The sequence below is a fragment of the Cinclus cinclus genome, chromosome 3 (assembly GCF_963662255.1).
Source record: "Cinclus cinclus chromosome 3, bCinCin1.1, whole genome shotgun sequence".
Taxonomy (NCBI): Eukaryota; Metazoa; Chordata; class Aves; order Passeriformes; family Cinclidae; genus Cinclus; species Cinclus cinclus.
Window position 1 is genome coordinate 112003589 of NC_085048.1, and position 21079 is coordinate 112024667.

Genomic DNA, 21079 nt, shown 5'->3' on the forward strand with positions numbered 1-21079 from the left:
CTGACACGATTTCTCTTTGCTACTTGAAATTTAAAAGCTCCGCTCCAGCCCACACTGGCAAAATTGTCAGAAGAGGCAATTCTTCCCCACAAAATGCTTCATCTCACTCAAACAAGAAAGCCACCAGCCAACAGTCTTCTTTACTCCTCCACTGCTTTATTTGGCTATTTCTCTAATAGGAATTAGCTTCATTTATTCTTACTTTGTTTCCTGTGTTCCCCGGGGCGCGCGGCGGCTCCTCCGTTGGGTTCGCGGAGGCAACGGCAGAACGGCCGCGCGCTCCGGCGGCTCCGCAGCAGCAGCAGCAGCAGCGCCTGTCTCGATCGGTTTTCCGCTCGAGTTCCCGCTCGCCCTCCGTGCCCTTCTCCCTCTCAGACTCCCTGTGATCCCGTTCGGTCCCGTCCTTGTTGCGCCTCTCCCAGCCCGGCTCATGCCGCGCCCCGCAAGGCGACCGTGGGCGAGCCGGCCCCCTGCCCGCCCCTGTCGGGCACGCCGCGGTGCCGCCTCCGCGGGGCTCAGTCCGTACCGCCTGTGGCACCTTTTGAAGAGCCTGTGGACGAGCTCCTCGCTGCGCTGGTGGCGGTGGTGGAGCAGCAGCGTCTCTTGGCTCCGCCTGGCGCGGGCCCTGGCGCTGGCCCGGCCCCGACCGAGGCCCCTCCCGCGGTTCCGCCCACAGCTGGCCCGCAGCCGCCCGGCTCCCGCCCCGCCGCCGGCGCATTCCCCCGAGCGAGCCTCGCCGCCCGGCAGTTCGGCCGCCGGCCCCGAGGCGCCGGAGCCCGGGGCGGCTCGGGAAGCAGCGGCGGCCGGGGCGGGCGGGTGCCCCGGGCAGAATGCCGAGAGCGCGGTGCCGTCCGCACGGGCGGAGAAGCCTCCCCTGGAGCAGCTGTATCGGGAGGGCCCGCTGCTGGGGAGCGGCGGCTTCGGCAGCGTTTACGCCGGGACCCGGCTCGCCGACGGCGTCCCGGTAAGAGACGGGGCCGGCTCGGAGCGGGGAGGGGGGCGGCGAGCGGCGGGCGGCGAGCTGAGCCCTCCGCTCGCCTTGGCTTGCAGGTGGCCATCAAGCGAGTGTCCCGGGACCGCGTCTTGGAGTGGGCGCGGCTGGTGAGTGAGCGGGGCCAGCGGGAGCAGGCGGCGGGGCGTGGCGGGCGGGATAAGGCCAGGCCCGGCCGGGTGGGAGCCGGGACGCTGCGATGGGAGCGAGCGTGGAGCGAGCGGGGGCCGCGCAGCGTCCCGGGCCATGGGCAATGGGAGCTGCGGTGGCGCCGGGCAGGGGGTGGCGAAGGCGAGCGCAGCATCGGCGCCGCTGACGGCATGGCGGCTCCCCCGCAGCACGACGGCGCCCTTGTGCCCCTGGAGCTGGTGCTGCTCTGGATGGCGTCGTGGCCCGGCTTCCGCGGCATCGTGCGGCTCCTGGACTGGTTCGAGCTGCCCGACGGCTTCGCGCTGGTCATGGAGCGTCCGGAGCGCTGTCAGGACCTCTGGCACCTGCTGCACGCGGGGGGGTTCCTGCCAGAGCCCGTGGCGCGGGCGCTGTTCCGGCAGGTGCTGGGGGCCGTGCGGCACTGCACCAGCCGCGGCGTCCTGCACCGCGACATCAAGGCCGAGAACGTGCTCGTTGACCTGGCCACCGGCGAGGCGAAGCTTATCGACTTCGGCTGCGGCACGATCCTGCAGGACGGCTTCTACACCCAGATGGCCGGTGAGCCCAAAGCCGGGGCCCAGCCGGGCAGTGGAGCTTCTCCCCTTTGCTTCCACGGGTGAAACACACAGGGAGGGAGGGAGGGGGAATGCTGCTTCAGCCGGCTGCAGCCAAGTTGCATTTTGGCAGGAGGTGGCTGGGAGGGAGCAATCAACATTGGCCTGATGAGCTGTGCCCGTGTGCCATAGGAACGCGGGAGTACTACCCACCGGAGTGGATCCTCTTTGGCCGCTACCATGGCCAGCCAGCCACCATCTGGTCCCTGGGCATCCTGCTCTATCAGCTGGTGTGCAGGCACCTTCCTTTCAAAAGCAGAGAGGACATCGTCCGGGGACAGCTCTTCTTCCCGCCCCGGGTGTCTCAAGGTGGGGATGGGCCTTCAAGGCGCGGGAGCAAGAACGGCTTTGGGAGAGGGCAGGTGGCACATAAGTGTCCTGCTGTTGCAGCTGGGGAGGAGGTTCATCTCCTGGGCTGAGCTGGACGAGGTGGCACGTGTACCTCTGCTGCTCTCTTCCAGAAGAGAGGATGGATGGGAAGCTGTGCGAACAGCTCTGAGCACTCTTAGTGTGCTGTGGGCACTGTGAAATCTGGGAGAGCATGGACAGGAGCTGACCAGCAGTTTCTGGTTTCTCTCTGCAGAGTGCCAGCACCTGATCAGGTGGTGCTTATCCATGGACCCTGCAGACAGGCCATCCTTGGATGACCTTTTAGAACATTCTTGGGTGCAGAAGCCCCACCTGGCCCAGGAGACAGCAGAGATCCATCCCTCTGCACAGTAGAATCCAGGATGCCCGCAAGCAGCAGCTGCTCGTGTCTCGTGGCTCTCAAAGAATTCCCCAGAGCATTTCCCAGTGGCCCTGGCATGGAGCAGAGAGCACAGCCAAGGAGGTGCTTCCTCAGGTCCCCGGCGATTTGTGGAGGGAGCGGCTCAGGGCTCCCCATCCTATTGGAGAAATTGTGGCACAGTGCAGTGAAGTTGCCACAGAGTGGAAAAGGGGAAACATCCCCCTGCAGCTCAATGGCCTCGTGATGTCCCCGCGAGCCAAGGCACATCTGGCGTGTTCTTCTGGAGATCAGCGCAGAGCTGGAGAACGCCGTCCTCGAGCTGGCCACTGGCAGGGCAAAGCTGATGGGCTTTGGTTGCAGCCCCTTCCTAGAGGACACGCTCTGCACCCCAACGAAATCAAGATGAGTCCCCAGGCAGCGCAGGGGTGGGGGGATGCTCGTGCCTCCAGGCATGGCAGGGCTCAGCCTGGCCACGTGCCGGTGGTTCCCCGTGGGGTGGCAGTGGACAATATTAATCTTTCTGCCAACTGCTCAGCTGCTTTTTGGTGGGGCAGGGGATGGATGTTGTGGAAGGGGAGCCAGCTCCTGGCCTCGCTGACAGCTTCTTCCTGCCAGCATGGCACAGGCTGGGGTGGGGGCATCCGGCCTGACATAAGCGTCCATCCGTGTGGATGGGGAACAGCAGAGGGGGACGGGTTCTTTAGCCATGGCCCAGCTGCTCTGCTTTGCAGGCCCTTGAGGAAGGGGTGGGCATACAGGTGGGAAAGGTAGGGTTTTTCCCCACCACTGGAGAGATTTTAGTATCATAAAGAGCGGTCAGACCTTCCCCAGTCCTGTGAAACGGTGACAACCTTTGGTGCTTTTTCTTGTTTCCAGGTCTTGTTTTGAAATGACTTTCATGCAATTGTTCTTTGCTTTTTCCAGAAAGATTGCAGCTTGTGTCCAGACCAGATGGAGAAGCACCGGTACCGTCCCTGGAGTGCATCCCGTGCCGGTGCTACCCGGGGAGGGTCCACGGTGTGGATGTCCCCTGCAAAAGGATGAGGACCTTGTGTGGGATCGGCTCCTCTCCTGGCAGCAGGTCTCCAGAGGTGGGTACCCGGTTCCACAGCTCGGGTGGCAGAAGGGCTTAGGGCAAACGGCAGCAGGCACACGAGAATGTCGCTCTTGCAGCTGCTGAGGAGGTTGTTGTGCCATGCTTGAGCAGAAGAGGTGGAGCGTGTCCTGCCACGCTGCTCTCCTCTAACAAGGAGGGAATGGGCTGGGAGGTTTGGGCTCTGAGCACAGCCAGCAGCCTGGCCTGAGTATAGGCTATGGTGGGACAGGGGGGAGAGGAGCCTGCTGCCACTGACCGTGGCTTTCTGGTTTCTGTCCCCAGGCTACCAGCAGCTCATGCCATGGAAACGGCACCGCTCGACCTGCCAGTCTGGGAGGGCTGGACGGCAGCGGGTGTTCATTTGCTGCCAAAAATAAATCATTCTTGTTACTAACATCATCGTCATCATCGGAGCATTTCTTTCATCCTTTTTTCAAGCTTTTGGCCTCCCTTCTTCCACCGAAATCTCTTTGCCTCTTTCCTCATCCACTTGGTGGAATTGGTGGGGGGGGTTTAAGTAACACAAAAAGTTCAGCAACAATTCCTGTTGCCAACCGCAGCAGTCTCTTCAAGAACCTGGAGTTGGTAGCCAGGCCCACATTTCACTTGGAAAGGGGAGTGGTTTGCAGGGACAAAGATGTCCCTCTGCTGCAAAAGCAGGGAGGAAATCAGAAGCAGCAAAATGCAATTTCAGCTCTACCCCCGCCCAAAGTTGTCTGCGTCTTTGCCCTCCACTCCAAAATAGGCAGGCAAGGCTGGACTTGAACAAGGTTCAAGTCCTTCATGGTCCCTTGGCATTAAAGGGATCAAGTAAAACTCTCGTATGCAGTAATTGGAGTACAGCTACTGTAGGGATAAAGGAAATGTTGGGAGCTGGGACATCCTTCTTGTCTCCTTTGTCTCCCCAGGTGTTGTAGCCTGGATAGCTGTTAAGATGGTTGCAGGTAAAGGAGCAGCAAGGGCCTTTGTATGGGATCCACGGAGATGTTTATTTCAGCCACTGCGTGGATAGTCCAGGGTCAGAGGCAAAGACAAAGGGGAACGTCGGGGTGAGGGTCCAGGTTGAAGCAGATGGGTGTCCTGGGCAGGGGGAGCATCAGGGAGCACTTACCAGGGGACATGGGGGTGGCACAAAGGTGGGGTTAGGGCATGGGAGCCAACAGGGAAACAGGGTGGGAGTGACCAAAAGCCTGAGAGACAGGGAGAGGGCAGGGGGCTGGCCCAGGGAACAGAACAGGGCTACATTGGCATGACAGAAGAGGGCTTGCTATGAGAGAAGCCTCTCGTGTCTTCCTAACTAGGGAATGCCTTTTAGGGTCTCCACAGTGGGGTGTTTTGGGTTCAGTTTGAGTTTGGGTGGAGATACTGCTTTAGTGTAGTGGTTTTGGATTGTTAATTTGAACGTTTTTAGTTGTGAGATAGGATTAGGAGGAAGATAAAACAGGCTTAGCTTTAAATGGTACAAAGACAAACTTTATTACCAGAAACTATAGGGGAAAAAAGAAGAAGAAAAATTAGAATAAAACTTCAGACTACTCTTCTTCTTTCCACACATTTGTTTTTTTTGCATTGACAGCATACAAAGAACAACTCAGTTAGTTTACCATTTCTAAAATAGTCATTTACTTGTTTCTTTCAGAGAGGAGATTCTTCAGCCTATAGAGATTTTTCATAAGAAACCATTTTTAGGTGGTCTTGCTGTTCTAGTGTTTAGCCGTCAGGGAGGATAGAGATCTGGTTATTATGTAATATTTTTTTTCTCAACTAACATTTTAATTCATAACTAATACTGAGGACCATATCAACTTATGAGGCACACTTAAAGGATTATAATAGTTGAAACAAAAGCTTACTCCACTTTTAAAAATAGAGGGTGTTTTTCTTCTTCTTCCCTAGGGAGAAGCAGGGGTTTTTTCACTATTTAAACCTAGGGCACTTACAGCAATTTTAACATTGGTTTATTTTAACACCAACGCTTCTTCTTACATCTAGAGTTAGAATCTTTAATCCACCCCATATTTTTTTATGTGTTATAGGGAAACAAGGGTTGCTTTTCTGTAGCATAAAAAAAAGGGAAGAATTTCAGTCTATGTCTTCCTTCCCTCAGCTGAGACTTGACTCTTCTCATACTTTGATTTTGGTGTTTTTTGTGCTGTTTTTGTACATATTATCATTTTGGTTCTCTGTTTTTTTTTCCACAGGACAGAGAATAAAGTATTTGTAAAGTCATATTTTGGGCAGTGAAAAAGTTAATATTTTGCCGGGGCAGGAGAGGGTTCTGTGATTGTTTTTAGGTGGGGCGGCCGGAGCTCTTTACCATAAGGAGCCTTCTAAGGCTGCGCTGGGGCCAGGCTGGGATTGTAGGGCCCGGCCAGAAAGCAGAGATGAGTTTTTTGGTTGTAAGGTTGTTTTTTGGCGTTTGCTGTACGTAATGTTAGTGGTGGGCTGGTGGTTTTCCTTTTCCTTTGCCCAGCAGCCGAGGTTGGGGCCCTTGCCAGATCGGGGCCCAGCTGTCTCTCCCCCAGGCCGTGTGGGCGGTGAGGCAGGCCTTTTTTCCACCTTTATCTCTTACTGTTCACTTCCTCTTGCTGGAAACGGGATTGTTGGAACACTTCAGAGGAGACGGCTTATCCATAGTGTTCTGTTTTAAATTGTCTAAAACCGTGTGAGACAGATGGCTTCACATAGGAACATCCCCAGGGCTGCTGAGGGGAAGGCACCACTTTATTTGTTGTGAAGAGAAGTAATCAAAATCCGCAACCAACAAGCTGCAAGGCAGAACGGAGTGGGAATTACAGAAATAAAGGCCTTGAAAAGCAGCTTTGGAAAGCAGCTACTTCCTAGACAGTGCCAAACCCTCCGACCTGGCCTGGCCGGGCCCAGGGCTGGCTGCCCTTGGGAAGGGAAGGGAAGGGAAGGGAAGGGGATGGAGCTGGGGTGGGGGCTCTGTGGCCATGGAAACGAGAGAACCACGGGCCAGCGCGTCACAAAGGGGCAGCCCCGCAAGGGGCTGTGAAGGTTGTGGTTGACACGGACACAGTGGCAGGAGACACGTCTGGCTCTGCCTGTCTGTGCCGACTGCTGGCGATTGGAGTCACCCCACCTTGTTCTAGGGCTGGGGACCGAGCTCCTATCGCCGTCTGCTCCGAGACAGTTCCCAAATTCAACCCCAGGTACTTCTGCGAGACAGAAGCACGGGTTCAAAGATGGATTTTACTGGAAAAGGAAAGACCACGGAAGGAAAAGGTGAGGATAGAAAGGAGCTGAAAGGCCCGAGTCAAATGGAGACAAATTCCACCAGATTTCCGGGAAAATTGGTCCATGGTGGTCAGTTCTGGCTCTGTGTCAGAGTTGGTGGCTGTGAGCTACAGGTGATCTTGCCAGGACAGCCCTGGCATCACAACATTTTCTCATTAGCTTACTCATTATGTTTTGTCATTAGCGTCCTCTTCTTTTCACAGTAGCCAAATCACTCAAACTTTCAGTCAGGACAGGGACTGTGGCCACAGCTGACCACAAACTGGACACGGTCATGAGACGCAAGTTCTGTTCCTTTGTTTGCCGCCAATGTCAGGTCTCACAACAGATAAATTTCCTGTTCTTCCTCTGCTTGCTAATTGGGTGTAACACTGAGAATGATATTAAGGTGCTATGAAAACGCCAGCAAGTCCTGCCTGCTTGCTGAGAGCTCTTTGTAGTTTGCAGAAACAGCAGTCACAGCTGTGTGGGTCTTTATTGGGTGTTCACAGAAGCCACACTAGAGAAGGAGTTTTTTTCCCCTCTTCCCATTGGAGCCATCCAACTTTCTGTTCAGCCATGGTAACTCAATAGTGTTCAGAGGAATAGTTCACAGGCTAGGTCCTTGAGAAATGAAACCTAAGAAATTTTCTCCAAAGTTCAAGAATCCTGCAAATGCCCCACCCATTAGACGTGTTTATGATAAAGATGGGACTTCACCTAAATGAGTTCATCCCTTGTGAGGCTGGCTCAGCCTCCCACCGAGGTAAGGTGGGAGCTGGGCCGCTCTCTGGTGGGAGGAAGGGTCTTGTGCCAGCCTGGAGAGCCTGTGCACATTGCCAGGGAGCAGTTGTGCCCTGCAGGTGCCCCCTGCCATGAGCTGTGCTGCTGCCAGTGCCCCATGGAGCTGTAGGGCTGCTGAGCTGTGGGGCAGGGAGAGGAGCAGGAGGCTGCATGTGCAGCTGAGCCATTGCTGGGAAGCACAGGGCTCTGGGCTCCCTGCTGTCCCAGAGCAGCCCAGAGGCCAGGGAGTTCCCCTGGGAGCTCTGTGGAAGTGGCTCAGGGTGTGATCCTGTGGCCTGCCTCAGGTGGCTGCTGTCAGGTGCATGTTTCCCTGTGCAGCTAGTTTCCAGGAAAGTTTCCAGGAAATGTCTTCTATGAAATATGGAGCTTCAGATGCTTTAGGTTTACATTGCAGCCTCTGTTACAGTTTTATATCTCTACTTTCCAGGCCTGACTGGCTACCCTCTTGCCAAGAAGTTTTCCCTGGCAAATCCTTCTATGCTCCTTCCCTCCAAGCCATTGCCTCCCATCCAGAAGGACTCTCCTTCCACCAAGCCAAGCACGGTGTCCAGAGGAGAGCACGAGACTGGGAAAAACGGCACCGGCTGCGAGGATAAAATTAGAAATAACAGGGAGCTGAGTTCAGAAGGAAAAGAACAGATGGTAAGGAGACCGAGCTAAGTCCTGTGTGATAGATTTTCACTTTCTGCACTGTAAGCAGAGCTCAGAGAGCTTTTCCTGTGGTGTGAGCACATGGAACCAGCTGGGCCAAGGAAGAGCTCAGCTGGACACTGCACTTCTGGGAAGTGTCTGAGAACACGCTGCCTTTGCAATGGGTGTGTAGTGCAAACTTCACATCCTCAGCATGCATCAATGGCAGGAGAAGTCTTTGAATGGTTTCTGGGCTCTGTCATAATTCCTTGTCTGACTTATGACTGAGAAAAGCCCAAGAATCAGGCCAAGCTGCTTATGCTGTCCAATCTGGCCAAGCAAGCATGTTAGATTTTATAACCTACATGTATTTTTGAACCATGGCTGTGTCAGGGATATGTATTCCATCAGCTGTGTCTGCTTGCTAAGGAAAAAAGGAGTTTGCTGGAACAGGCAGTGCTACAAAGTCAGTTCCAGGTGGTCTCAGCTTTTGAGTTGTACAGCCATGGCCTTCTACACAGTTGTCTCTGATGCTATTTCTAGATTTCGTCAGCTTCTGGGCAGCTGTGTGCTCTGGCATGGCTTTGTCCAGAGGGAAGGGATGGGAGGTGGCCATGGGGAGAGCAGCTCAAAGCCCAGGCACACAATTTCCTTTGCAGCAGGGCCAGCACCTGCAGTTGTTTTGGGTTTACCATGGGGTGCAGGAGGAGGCAAATGAGCAACAGCTCTGGCAAACAGAATGTCCAATCAAAGGCTGATGTACTTGATTCCAGCCTTGCTGAGGAAGGGCCCAGTGTATTCCTGACAGGATCTAATCCTTCCACTGCAGTTCAAACAGGTCCTGATTTGGCCCTTTAGTTGTGCCAGAAATGATGGGATACTGAGGAAGGGCGTTCATCTGTCTCCACTGCCTCCACCTCCCTTCCTGGCCATGGCATGGGGGCCCTGGAGAAATTTGGGCAGGCAGAGACCTTCCAGAGAGCAGCAGGGCAGGGAGCTCTGCTGAACTTCCTAAATGCCAGTGAGCCTGAGATGATGGAGGTGTGGGAGCTGGAGAGCACGGAGCATCGCGAGAGCTCAGCAGCTTCTGGGCTGAAAGGCTGCTGGGCAACTGTAAGAGGGAAGGGCAGCAGCAGAAGAATTGAGGGGCTTGAGAAAAGCAGGTTTTGACATCCTGCAGAATGGCTTTGTGGGGACTTGGCTGGAGATCAGCACTGGCTGTGAGGTGCCTAAGAGGCAGGGAGAGAACAGTGATCTGAACCTGTTCCCATACCATCCCAAAGGCCAGTGGAGGCCGTGGCACCGCAGAACAACTTGATACCAAACATGTGGATTCCAGCTGGGATCATAGCCACACTTGCAGTGAACTGAGCCCAAGGAGAGAGTTGGCAAGTCTAGGGCATGAGCACGCCCTCACCACTTGCCTTTTCATTCCCCATGCTAGGCCAAGCTACTCCAGCAGTTTGACTGGTCTTTTCCTGCCAGGTCCCAGTTAAAAGCATGGCTAAATGTCTTCAGCCATCAGTGAGGAAGGGCTGAATGCTTCATCTGAGCACTCTGTACCACTCTTTCCAGGCATCCTTGCTGTATCCCAGAGGTGGGGATATGAAGAAGGGGTCATTGGGACTGCCTTTGATCCCCCCTATACCCAAGGCAGTCAGTCCCCGTGTTGGCAGTGCTGCAGGGTCTCTGCGCAGCTCTGTGCAGCTGGATGTCCAAGAGTCCCAGGAGATGAGGTAAGCCAAGGTGTCTGCTGCTCCACTCTGCTGTTCAGCTCCCTCTTGCCATCTTGTGAGGTTCCTTTGCACAGTCAGCTCTCTCCCATGTATTTAGGGAAACCTCTGTGTATTCACCATTTGGCCCATCCGTGATGATCCAGCTCCATGTCAAACCCCACACCATGTGTCCCAAGAGCAGAGGTGGTGGTGGTGGGGAAGAGGAGGCAGGGCTTAAAAGCACCTGAAGATGGGTCCTCTGCTGGGCTTGGTATTGATTCCCTCTGTAATGTTTGTGGTGTCATTTGGGAGCTGTATTGCACGGCTCTGGATCCTGCAGATCTTTGAATACTGTGATCCTTGACTGGCAACTTCAGCACCGGAAAACTCTGTTTGGCCAAATATTGGATGCTGGAGGGGTGTCTCCGTCTTTAGGTGCTGCTTCTGTAAATGTCAGGCATAATTTCTCTGTGCCTGGGACGACACTGTGAATTGAGAACCCAGCTATATTTTCCGGGTATAGATGTAAAATCCTATCAATGTTTAATATTTAGGTCTGGGATTAAAACAGAGAGGGCAAGGAGGTACAGAAGAGTTATAGTACAGTACCTGATGGAAAGATATTGGCTTGTATATATGTGAGAAAATGTAGCTGTCAATGTAGCTTATCTGAAGGACAGCAATAATGAAGGAGTCACAAAAATGTCATTCCAACTGGAAAGCTTTGGTAGTGCATTGAAAGTGCAATGTGAATACACTTGCCTAGCAGTTGAGTTGGAAAAAGGCTTTTCCTTCTTGAGACAGCCATGAGGTGGAATATCCTTCTCAGGATACTGCCGTGTTCGGACCACATGTAGCACGAGACTGGTACCAGTGAGAGCCACAAGCAGGCAAAGTCAAGCTTTGTCAGCAGAACCAAAGTAGCTGCCCTCCCTGCAGACTCATGTCTCAGCTTGGCAGCTCCTGCTGCTTGAGGGAGGCTGTAGGAGCCCCTTGGCTCCAAAAGGAAAGTCAGCAGAATTGGGGAGTTATGGTGCAAGTTGAGGAATGACTGCTGAGTTTCAGCTGGAGCTTGGCCAGCTCTGCCTGGCTGCAGCAACTGAATGCTTAAGGACAATTAATGAGCTTTGCATCTTGTTGGCTTGATGTGTTGCATTTTCTCCTTCATCAGAGGGACCAAGCAAGGAAGGATTGCTACACCTGTTCCTTCCCTTCGCTTTCTCCCTCCTCATATGTTCTTGTGTTTTCCATTTTCTCAAGGCCACGATCAAGCAGCAGCATCAGAGAGAAGAAGTCTGAACATGCAGGTAGGTACAGGGCATGTCTGTCTTAAAATTACTACTAGAACCTTGAATTAGAGGTGATATTTTGAAAGCTTTGTTAAAAATCATTCTTTTAAAAATTTCTTTAAACTCATTTGAATTCCTTGATGGGCTCAGTGGACTATCCCAGAGCCCAGTCACTGGGAGTGTGCTGCAGTGGTGTGAAGTGAAAATTCCTGCATTGTGAATCTTGAGTGGCAAGAGCTGGATTGGGACCTTGGGGCCCTGGAAGTGCAGTGCAGGAAAAGGAAACATTCCTGTCCATCCAGCACACGCCTTTTATCTCCATGCAGTCTTTCTCATGTCAGAATTAGCAGAGAAGAAGAAGGCATTTATCAGGAAATTAGAAATCCTCTCACTCCTTCCTCCTGCCCTTGAAGGAGATAACATTTCCTTGAGGCAGATTCTGAACTGAAACCTTTGACATCTGAAAGAGAGTCATGGACTATCAAAGCCATTGCCTGGTTTTGCTCTGGGAGAAAGAGGGGAAACCTTCTGTGAGAGAAAGTCCTTTTGAATTTTCCAGTTATGGAGATGGAAACTTCCAAAGGGATGCAGCCTATGCAGGGTCTGTCATCCTCTGACAGCACAAGCCCAGAGCCACCTGTGGATTGTTCACAATGACAAATCTCTTGCCTGACTCTCTCTGCCTGTGTCAGTGTTGCAGGCTGAGGCTGGGGGAGGAGATGCCTTCTGCCTTGTCCCCCTGTCCCTGCCTTGCCTGATCCCTGACAAGTAGAATTGTGCCAGACAAACTGCGGTCTCTGGTGCGTCTGTGCCAGCCAATGCCTTTGAGTTGAAAGCCTCCATCAAAGCCTGTTGTTGTTGTTCCTTTGCCATTTTGGGGCACGTCACGATAGGAGAGATGAAATTTGAAGACATAATTAGCTGATGAAGAAAGCAGATGAGATTTCCAGGTCCCTTTGCTCTGGGTTATTTCTGAGAAATCCTGGGCAGAGGCCCTTTGGAATGACTCCTTTGTGGGTGATATGCAGCTGGAATGCTTAATGCAGCTAGGGAGAAGTATTGCTCAGTAAGTAAGGTGATGTTTTTGCTGGATTCATTTTGGACTAGAAATGTGCAATTTCGTTAAATATTACCTGTTGTGCTTTCATAAATTGACCTGTACATTCTCTATGGATAAATAAAAGATTGGTTTAAGGATGTTCTTCTTTTTATGATCTGCCGTCTTCCATTTCCATTAAGGAAAGTTTGAATTGCTTTTAACTGCCATGATGAGAAATGTTTTGATGCAGGTCTTGTTTATACTGGATTTGGGTGTGTCTGCAGGAAAGAAAGCAGGGAATAAAACCCACGGGACAAGTATTTGAGCAGAAGTGGAACATTTGAAAGCTAATTTGTTCCCTAAAGATTTGGGCTCCTTGAATACTGAGGATATGTAATGGGGAGCGCAAAGCTTCCTTTACTTGTAACATGGGGTGCCATTGTTCTTGTACCATCACTTCCTTTGTTGTAAAGCGAAATAAAAGCAACCAAGGAAACCCAACCCAGAACCGAGTGGGACTTAGAGAAACAAAGGCCCTGAAAACTAGCATCTGAAAACAACTACTTCCTAGGTGTAATTGTCAAATACTTGTGATCACTGTGGTTTGCCAACTGTTTGGAAGGAAAGGGATCCCAAAGTACTTGATGGGCAATGAGTAATACATAAGGAAAGGAGTAGAAGCTCTCTCTCCTGGCTTGCCAGCTCCATACCGTTCAGAGGAATTACAGTGATGGTAGTTTCATGGAAAAAACATCAACAACAACAAAAAACCACAAAGTGATTTTCTGATTAATTCAAAACTCCCTTGTATTCCTCATCAATTAGATGATTGTTTGTAAAGGTGGGAGTTCACCTAACTCACTTTTTCCCTCGTGAGCCTGGCTCAGCCTCCCACAGAGGTAAGGTGGGAGCTGGGCCGCTCTCTGGTGGGAGGAAGGGTCTTGTGCCAGCCTGGAGAGCCTGTGCACATTGCCAGGGAGCAGTTGTGCCCTGCAGGTGCACCCTGCCATGAGCTGTGCTGCTGCCAGTGCCCCGTGGAGCTGTAGGGCTGCTGAGCTGTGGGGCAGGGAGAGGAGCAGGAGGCTGCATGTGCAGCTGAGCCATTGTTGGGAAGCACAGGGCTCTGGGCTCCCTGCTGTCCCAGAGCAGCCCAGAGGCCAGGGAGTTCCCCTGGGAGCTTTGTGGAAGTGGCTCAGGGTATCCTGTGGCCTGCCTCAGGTGGCTGCTGTCAGGTGCATGTTTCCCTGTGCAGCTAGTTTCCAGGAAAGTTTCCAGGAAATGTGTCCCATGAAACATGGAGCTTCTGATGTTTTAGGTTTACATTGCAGCCTCTGTTACATTTTGTTTTCCCACTTTGCAGGCCTGAGTGGTGACTTTATTGCCGAGAATCTTTCTGGGTCACCTCCCTCTATGCTCCTTCCCTCCAAGCCGTTGCCTCCCATCCGGAAGGGCTCTCCTTCCTGCAAGCCAATCACAATGTGCAATGGAGAGGAAGAGAAAGGGAAAGATGGCACTGGCTACAAAGATATCAGTAGAAACAGTGCGGAGCTGAGTTCAGAGGGAAAAGGGAGTGAGGTAAGGATACCAAGCTAAGTCCTGTGTGATAGATTTTCAGTTTCTGCACTGTAGTGATTCCTAGAGAGGCTGATCTGGAAGAGAGACCGCGCATAGTTAAAGGAATACAGTAGGTGATAATTAAGAGGCCTTAAAAGGATACACCTTGGGCAGTACTAGAGCCTGGCCCGGGCTACACCCAGGAGGGATCCAAGATGGATCCCGCTCATGAGTTTTTACACTTTTATAACCTTTGGTCAACTTATATAGTAGGGGTTAATTGTCCAGTTACAGCTTCAGGTCACCAAGTCCCATCCTTCTGGTCCACTCCCGGTGCTTTCCCATTGTTTATGATTTTTGGGTAATGGTTGTCCTTGATTCTTAAGCTGGAAAAAGATTGCTGTGTCTAACTGCCCTGAGAAGAGAACCTACCAACACTTAATACGAAGTTCAGAGTCCCACACCAAGTCAGCACAGAATCTGAGGAAAGTGAAAGCTAAAACTTAAAGCATCAAGAGGAGGGAGTCTGAGAGCTTTTCCTGTGGACTAAGCCCATGGAGGCAGCTCAGCCAAGGAAGAGCTCAGCTGGACACTGCACTTCAGGCTGTCTTTGCAATGAGTGTGTAGTGCAGACTTCACAATCCTCAGCATGTACCAATAGCAGGAGAGGTCTTTGAATGGTTTCTGGGTTCTGTCATGGCTTTTCCTCTGTCATATGGCTGAGAAAACACCAAAAGCAAGTCAGGGCAGCAAAAGTTGCCCAAAAGGGAAACCATCCTTCTGCATTTAGTAACGTAAGGGTAACTTTGAACCATGTCTAAGCCTTGGTGTTTTTTTTTCTGTCAAATCTGTCTGGCTGGGAAGGAAGAAGTTGTTTGCTGGAACAGGCAGTGCTACAAAGTCAGTTCCAGGTGGTCTCAGCTTTTGAGTTGTACAGCCATGGCCTTCTACACAGTTGTCTCTGATGCTATTTCTAGATTTCATCAGCTTCTGGGCAGCTGTGTGCTCTGGCATGGCTTTGTCCAGAGGGAAGGGATGGGAGGTGGCCATGGGGAGAGCAGCCCCAAGCCCAGGCACACGATTGCCTTTGCAGCAGGGCCAGCACCTGCAGTTGTTCTGGGTTTGCCATGGGGTGCAGGAGGAGGCAGATGAGCAACAGCATTGGCAAACAGAATGTCCAATCAAAGGCTGATGTACTTGATTCCAGCCTTGCTGAGGAAGGGCCCAATGTATTCCTGACAGGATCTAATCCTTCCACTGCAGTGCAAACAGGTCCTGATTTGGCCCTTTAGTTGTGCCAGAAATGATGGGATACTGAGGAAGGGCGTGCATCTGTATCCAATACCTCCACCTCCCTTCCTGGCCATGGCATGGGGGCCCTGGAGAAATTTGGGCAGGCAGAGACCTTCCAGAGAGCAGCAGGGCAGGGAGCTCTGCTGAACTTCCTAAATGCCAGTGAGCCTGAGATGATGGAGGTGTGGGAGCTGGAGAGCACGGAGCATCGCGAGAGCTCAGCAGCTTCTGGGCTGAAAGGCTGCTGGGCAACTGTAAGAGGGAAGGGCAGCAGCAGAAGAATTGAGGGGCTTGAGAAAAGCAGGTTCTGACATCCTGCAGAATGTCTTTGTGGGGACTTGGCTGGAGATCAGCACTGGCTGTGAGGTGTCTAAGAGGCAGGGAGAGAACAGTGATCTGAACCTGTTCCTATACCATCCCAAAGGCCAGTGGAGGCCGTGGCACCGCAGAACATCTTGATACCAAACATGTGGATTCCAGCTGGGATCATAGCCACACTTGCAGTGAACTGAGCCCAAGGAGAGAGTTGGCAAGTCTAGGGCATGAGCACCCCCTCACCACTTGCCTTTTCATTCTCCATGCTAGGCCAAGCTACTCCAGCAGTTTGACTGGTCTTTCCCTGCCAGGTCCCAGTTTAAAGCATGGCTAAATGTCTTCAGCCATCAGTGAGGAAGGGCTGAATGCTTCATCTCAGCACTTTTTACCACTCTTTCCAGGCATCCTTGCTGTATCCCAGAGGTGGGGATATGAAGAAGGGGTCATTGGGGCTGCCTTTGATCCCCCCTATACCCAAGGCAGTCAGTCCCCGTGTTGGCAGTGCTGCAGGGTCTCTGCGCAGCTCTGTGCAGCTGGATGTCCAAGAGTCCCAGGAGATGAGGTAAGCCAAGGTGTCTGCTGCTCCACTCTGCTGTTCAGCTCCCTCTTGCCATCTTGTGAGGTTCCTTTGCACAGTCAGCTCTCTCCCATGTATTTAGGGAAACCTCTGTGTATTCACCATTTGGCCCATCCGTGATGATCCAGCTCCATGTCAAACCCCACACCATGTGTCCCAAGAGCAGAGGTGGTGGTGGTGGGGAAGAGGAGGCAGGGCTTAAAAGCACCTGAAGATGGGTCCTCTGCTGGGCTTGGTATTGATTCCCTCTGTAATGTTTGTGGTGTCATTTGGGAGCTGTATTGCACGGCTCTGGATCCTGCAGATCTTTGAATACTGTGATCCTTGACTGGCAACTTCAGCACCGGAAAACTCTGTTTGGCCAAATATTGGATGCTGGAGGGGTGTCTCCGTCTTTAGGTGCTGCTTCTGTAAATGTCAGGCATAATTTCTCTGTGCCTGGGACGACACTGTGAATTGAGAACCCAGCTATATTTTCCGGGTATAGATGTAAAATCCTATCAATGTTTAATATTTAGGTCTGGGATTAAAACAGAGAGGGCAAGGAGGTACAGAAGAGTTATAGTACAGTACCTGATGGAAAGATATTGGCTTGTATATATGTGAGAAAATGTAGCTGTCAATGTAGCTTATCTGAAGGACAGCAATAATGAAGGAGTCACAAAAATGTCATTCCAACTGGAAAGCTTTGGTAGTGCATTGAAAGTGCAATGTGAATACACTTGCCTAGCAGTTGAGTTGGAAAAAGGCTTTTCCTTCTTGAGACAGCCATGAGGTGGAATATCCTTCTCAGGATACTGCCATGTTCGGACCACATGTAGCACGAGACTGGTACCAGTGAGAGCCACAAGCAGGCAAAGTCAAGCTTTGTCAGCAGAACCAAAGTAGCTGCCCTCCCTGCAGACTCATGTCTCAGCTTGGCAGCTCCTGCTGCTTGAGGGAGGCTGTAGGAGCCCCTTGGCTCCAAAAGGAAAGTCAGCAGAATTGGGGAGTTATGGTGCAAGTTGAGGAATGACTGCTGAGTTTCAGCTGGAGCTTGGCCAGCTCTGCCTGGCTGCAGCAACTGAATGCTTAAGGACAATTAATGAGCTTTGCATCTTGTTGGCTTGATGTGTTGCATTTTCTCCTTCATCAGAGGGACCAAGCAAGGAAGGATTGCTACACCTGTTCCTTCCCTTCGCTTTCTCCCTCCTCATATGTTCTTGTGTTTTCCATTTTCTCAAGGCCACGATCAAGCAGCAGCATCAGAGAGAAGAAGTCTGAACATGCAGGTAGGTACAGGGCATGTCTGTCTTAAAATTACTACTAGAACCTTGAATTAGAGGTGATATTTTGAAAGCTTTGTTAAAAATCATTCTTTTAAAAATTTCTTTAAACTCATTTGAATTCCTTGATGGGCTCAGTGGACTATCCCAGAGCCCAGTCACTGGGAGTGTGCTGCAGTGGTGTGAAGTGAAAATTCCTGCATTGTGAATCTTGAGTGGCAAGAGCTGGATTGGGACCTTGGGGCCCTGGAAGTGCAGTGCAGGAAAAGGAAACATTCCTGTCCATCCAGCACACGCCTTTTATCTCCATGCAGTCTTTCTCATGTCAGAATTAGCAGAGAAGAAGAAGGCATTTATCAGGAAATTAGAAATCCTCTCACTCCTTCCTCCTGCCCTTGAAGGAGATAACATTTCCTTGAGGCAGATTCTGAACTGAAACCTTTGACATCTGAAAGAGAGTCATGGACTATCAAAGCCATTGCCTGGTTTTGCTCTGGGAGAAAGAGGGGAAACCTTCTGTGAGAGAAAGTCCTTTTGAATTTTCCAGTTATGGAGATGGAAACTTCCAAAGGGATGCAGCCTATGCAGGGTCTGTCATCCTCTGACAGCACAAGCCCAGAGCCACCTGTGGATTGTTCACAATGACAAATCTCTTGCCTGACTCTCTCTGCCTGTGTCAGTGTTGCAGGCTGAGGCTGGGGGAGGAGATGCCTTCTGCCTTGTCCCCCTGTCCCTGCCTTGCCTGATCCCTGACAAGTAGAATTGTGCCAGACAAACTGCGGTCTCTGGTGCGTCTGTGCCAGCCAATGCCTTTGAGTTGAAAGCCTCCATCAAAGCCTGTTGTTGTTGTTCCTTTGCCATTTTGGGGCACGTCACGATAGGAGAGATGAAATTTGAAGACATAATTAGCTGATGAAGAAAGCAGATGAGATTTCCAGGTCCCTTTGCTCTGGGTTATTTCTGAGAAATCCTGGGCAGAGGCCCTTTGGAATGACTCCTTTGTGGGTGATATGCAGCTGGAATGCTTAATGCAGCTAGGGAGAAGTATTGCTCAGTAAGTAAGGTGATGTTTTTGCTGGATTCATTTTGGACTAGAAATGTGCAATTTCGTTAAATATTACCTGTTGTGCTTTCATAAATTGACCTGTACATTCTCTATGGATAAATAAAAGATTGGTTTAAGGATGTTCTTCTTTTTATGATCTGCCGTCTTCCATTTCCATTAAGGAAAGTTTGAATTGCTTTTAACTGCCATGATGAGAAATGTTTTGATGCAGGTCTTGTTTATACTGGATTTGGGTGTGTCTGCAGGAAAGAAAGCAGGGAATAAAACCCACGGGACAAGTATTTGAGCAGAAGTGGAACATTTGAAAGCTAATTTGTTCCCTAAAGATTTGGGCTCCTTGAATACTGAGGATATGTAATGGGGAGCGCAAAGCTTCCTTTACTTGTAACATGGGGTGCCATTGTTCTTGTACCATCACTTCCTTTGTTGTAAAGCGAAATAAAAGCAACCAAGGAAACCCAACCCAGAACCGAGTGGGACTTAGAGAAACAAAGGCCCTGAAAACTAGCATCTGAAAACAACTACTTCCTAGGTGTAATTGTCAAATACTTGTGATCACTGTGGTTTGCCAACTGTTTGGAAGGAAAGGGATCCCAAAGTACTTGATGGGCAATGAGTAATACATAAGGAAAGGAGTAGAAGCTCTCTCTCCTGGCTTGCCAGCTCCATACCGTTCAGAGGAATTACAGTGATGGTAGTTTCATGGAAAAAACATCAACAACAACAAAAAACCACAAAGTGATTTTCTGATTAATTCAAAACTCCCTTGTATTCCTCATCAATTAGATGATTGTTTGTAAAGGTGGGAGTTCACCTAACTCACTTTTTCCCTCGTGAGCCTGGCTCAGCCTCCCACAGAGGTAAGGTGGGAGCTGGGCCGCTCTCTGGTGGGAGGAAGGGTCTTGTGCCAGCCTGGAGAGCCTGTGCACATTGCCAGGGAGCAGTTGTGCCCTGCAGGTGCACCCTGCCATGAGCTGTGCTGCTGCCAGTGCCCCGTGGAGCTGTAGGGCTGCTGAGCTGTGGGGCAGGGAGAGGAGCAGGAGGCTGCATGTGCAGCTGAGCCATTGCTGGGAAGCACAGGGCTCTGGGCTCCCTGCTGTCCCAGAGCAGCCCAGAGGCCAGGGAGTTCCCCTGGGAGCTTTGTGGAAGTGGCTCAGGGTATCCTGTGGCCTGCCTCAGGTGGCTGCTGTCAGGTGCATGTTTCCCTGTGCAGCTAGTTTCCAGGAAAGTTTCCAGGAAATGTGTCCCATGAAACATGGAGCTTCTGATGTTTTAGGTTTACATTGCAGCCTCTGTTACATTTTGTTTTCCCACTTTGCAGGCCTGAGTGGTGACTTTATTGCCGAGAATCTTTCTGGGTCACCTCCCTCTATGCTCCTTCCCTCCAAGCCGTTGCCTCCCATCCGGAAGGGCTCTCCTTCCTGCAAGCCAATCACAATGTGCAATGGAGAGGAAGAGAAAGGGAAAGATGGCACTGGCTACAAAGATATCAGTAGAAACAGTGCGGAGCTGAGTTCAGAGGGAAAAGGGAGTGAGGTAAGGATACCAAGCTAAGTCCTGTGTGATAGATTTTCAGTTTCTGCACTGTAGTGATTCCTAGAGAGGCTGATCTGGAAGAGAGACCGCGCATAGTTAAAGGAATACAGTAGGTGATAATTAAGAGGCCTTAAAAGGATACACCTTGGGCAGTACTAGAGCCTGGCCCGGGCTACACCCAGGAGGGATCCAAGATGGATCCCGCTCATGAGTTTTTACACTTTTATAACCTTTGGTCAACTTATATAGTAGGGGTTAATTGTCCAGTTACAGCTTCAGGTCACCAAGTCCCATCCTTCTGGTCCACTCCCGGTGCTTTCCCATTGTTTATGATTTTTGGGTAATGGTTGTCCTTGATTCTTAAGCTGGAAAAAGATTGCTGTGTCTAACTGCCCTGAGAAGAGAACCTACCAACACTTAATACGAAGTTCAGAGTCCCACACCAAGTCAGCACAGAATCTGAGGAAAGTGAAAGCTAAAACTTAAAGCATCAAGAGGAGGGAGTCTGAGAGCTTTTCCTGTGGACTAAGCCCATGGAGGCAGCTCAGCCAAGGAAGAGCTCAGCTGGACACTGCACTTCAGGCTGTCTTTGCAATGAGTGTGTAGTGCAGACTTCACAATCCTCAGCATGTACCAATAGCAGGAGAGGTCTTTGAATGGTTTCTGGGTTCTGTCATGGCTTTTCCTCTGTCATATGGCTGAGAAAACACCAAAAGCAAGTCAGGGCAGCAAAAGTTGCCCAAAAGGGAAACCATCCTTCTGCATTTAGTAACGTAAGGGTAACTTTGAACCATGTCTAAGCCTTGGTGTTTTTTTTTCTGTCAAATCTGTCTGGCTGGGAAGGAAGAAGTTGTTTGCTGGAACAGGCAGTGCTACAAAGTCAGTTCCAGGTGGTCTCAGCTTTTGAGTTGTACAGCCATGGCCTTCTACACAGTTGTCTCTGATGCTATTTCTAGATTTCATCAGCTTCTGGGCAGCTGTGTGCTCTGGCATGGCTTTGTCCAGAGGGAAGGGATGGGAGGTGGCCATGGGGAGAGCAGCCCCAAGCCCAGGCACACGATTGCCTTTGCAGCAGGGCCAGCACCTGCAGTTGTTCTGGGTTTGCCATGGGGTGCAGGAGGAGGCAGATGAGCAACAGCATTGGCAAACAGAATGTCCAATCAAAGGCTGATGTACTT

The 21079-nt window shown here is 51.2% G+C and overlaps 1 protein-coding gene across 1 annotated transcript in view; it reads left to right on the top strand.

Annotated features, from left to right (window-relative positions):
- Positions 1–20387, top strand: part of LOC134042046 (serine/threonine-protein kinase pim-1-like) — a 44698-nt gene extending 24311 nt beyond the window's left edge. The window contains exons 2-9 of the mRNA XM_062489120.1: positions 869–964; positions 1051–1101; positions 1330–1699; positions 1888–2064; positions 2339–2409; positions 7024–7150; positions 19687–19901; positions 20304–20387. Of these exons, the coding sequence (XP_062345104.1) occupies positions 869–964; positions 1051–1101; positions 1330–1699; positions 1888–2064; positions 2339–2409; positions 7024–7150; positions 19687–19901; positions 20304–20387 (1191 nt within the window). The remainder of the gene's footprint in view (positions 1–868; positions 965–1050; positions 1102–1329; positions 1700–1887; positions 2065–2338; positions 2410–7023; positions 7151–19686; positions 19902–20303) is intronic.
- Positions 20388–21079: the final 692 nt, after the last annotated feature.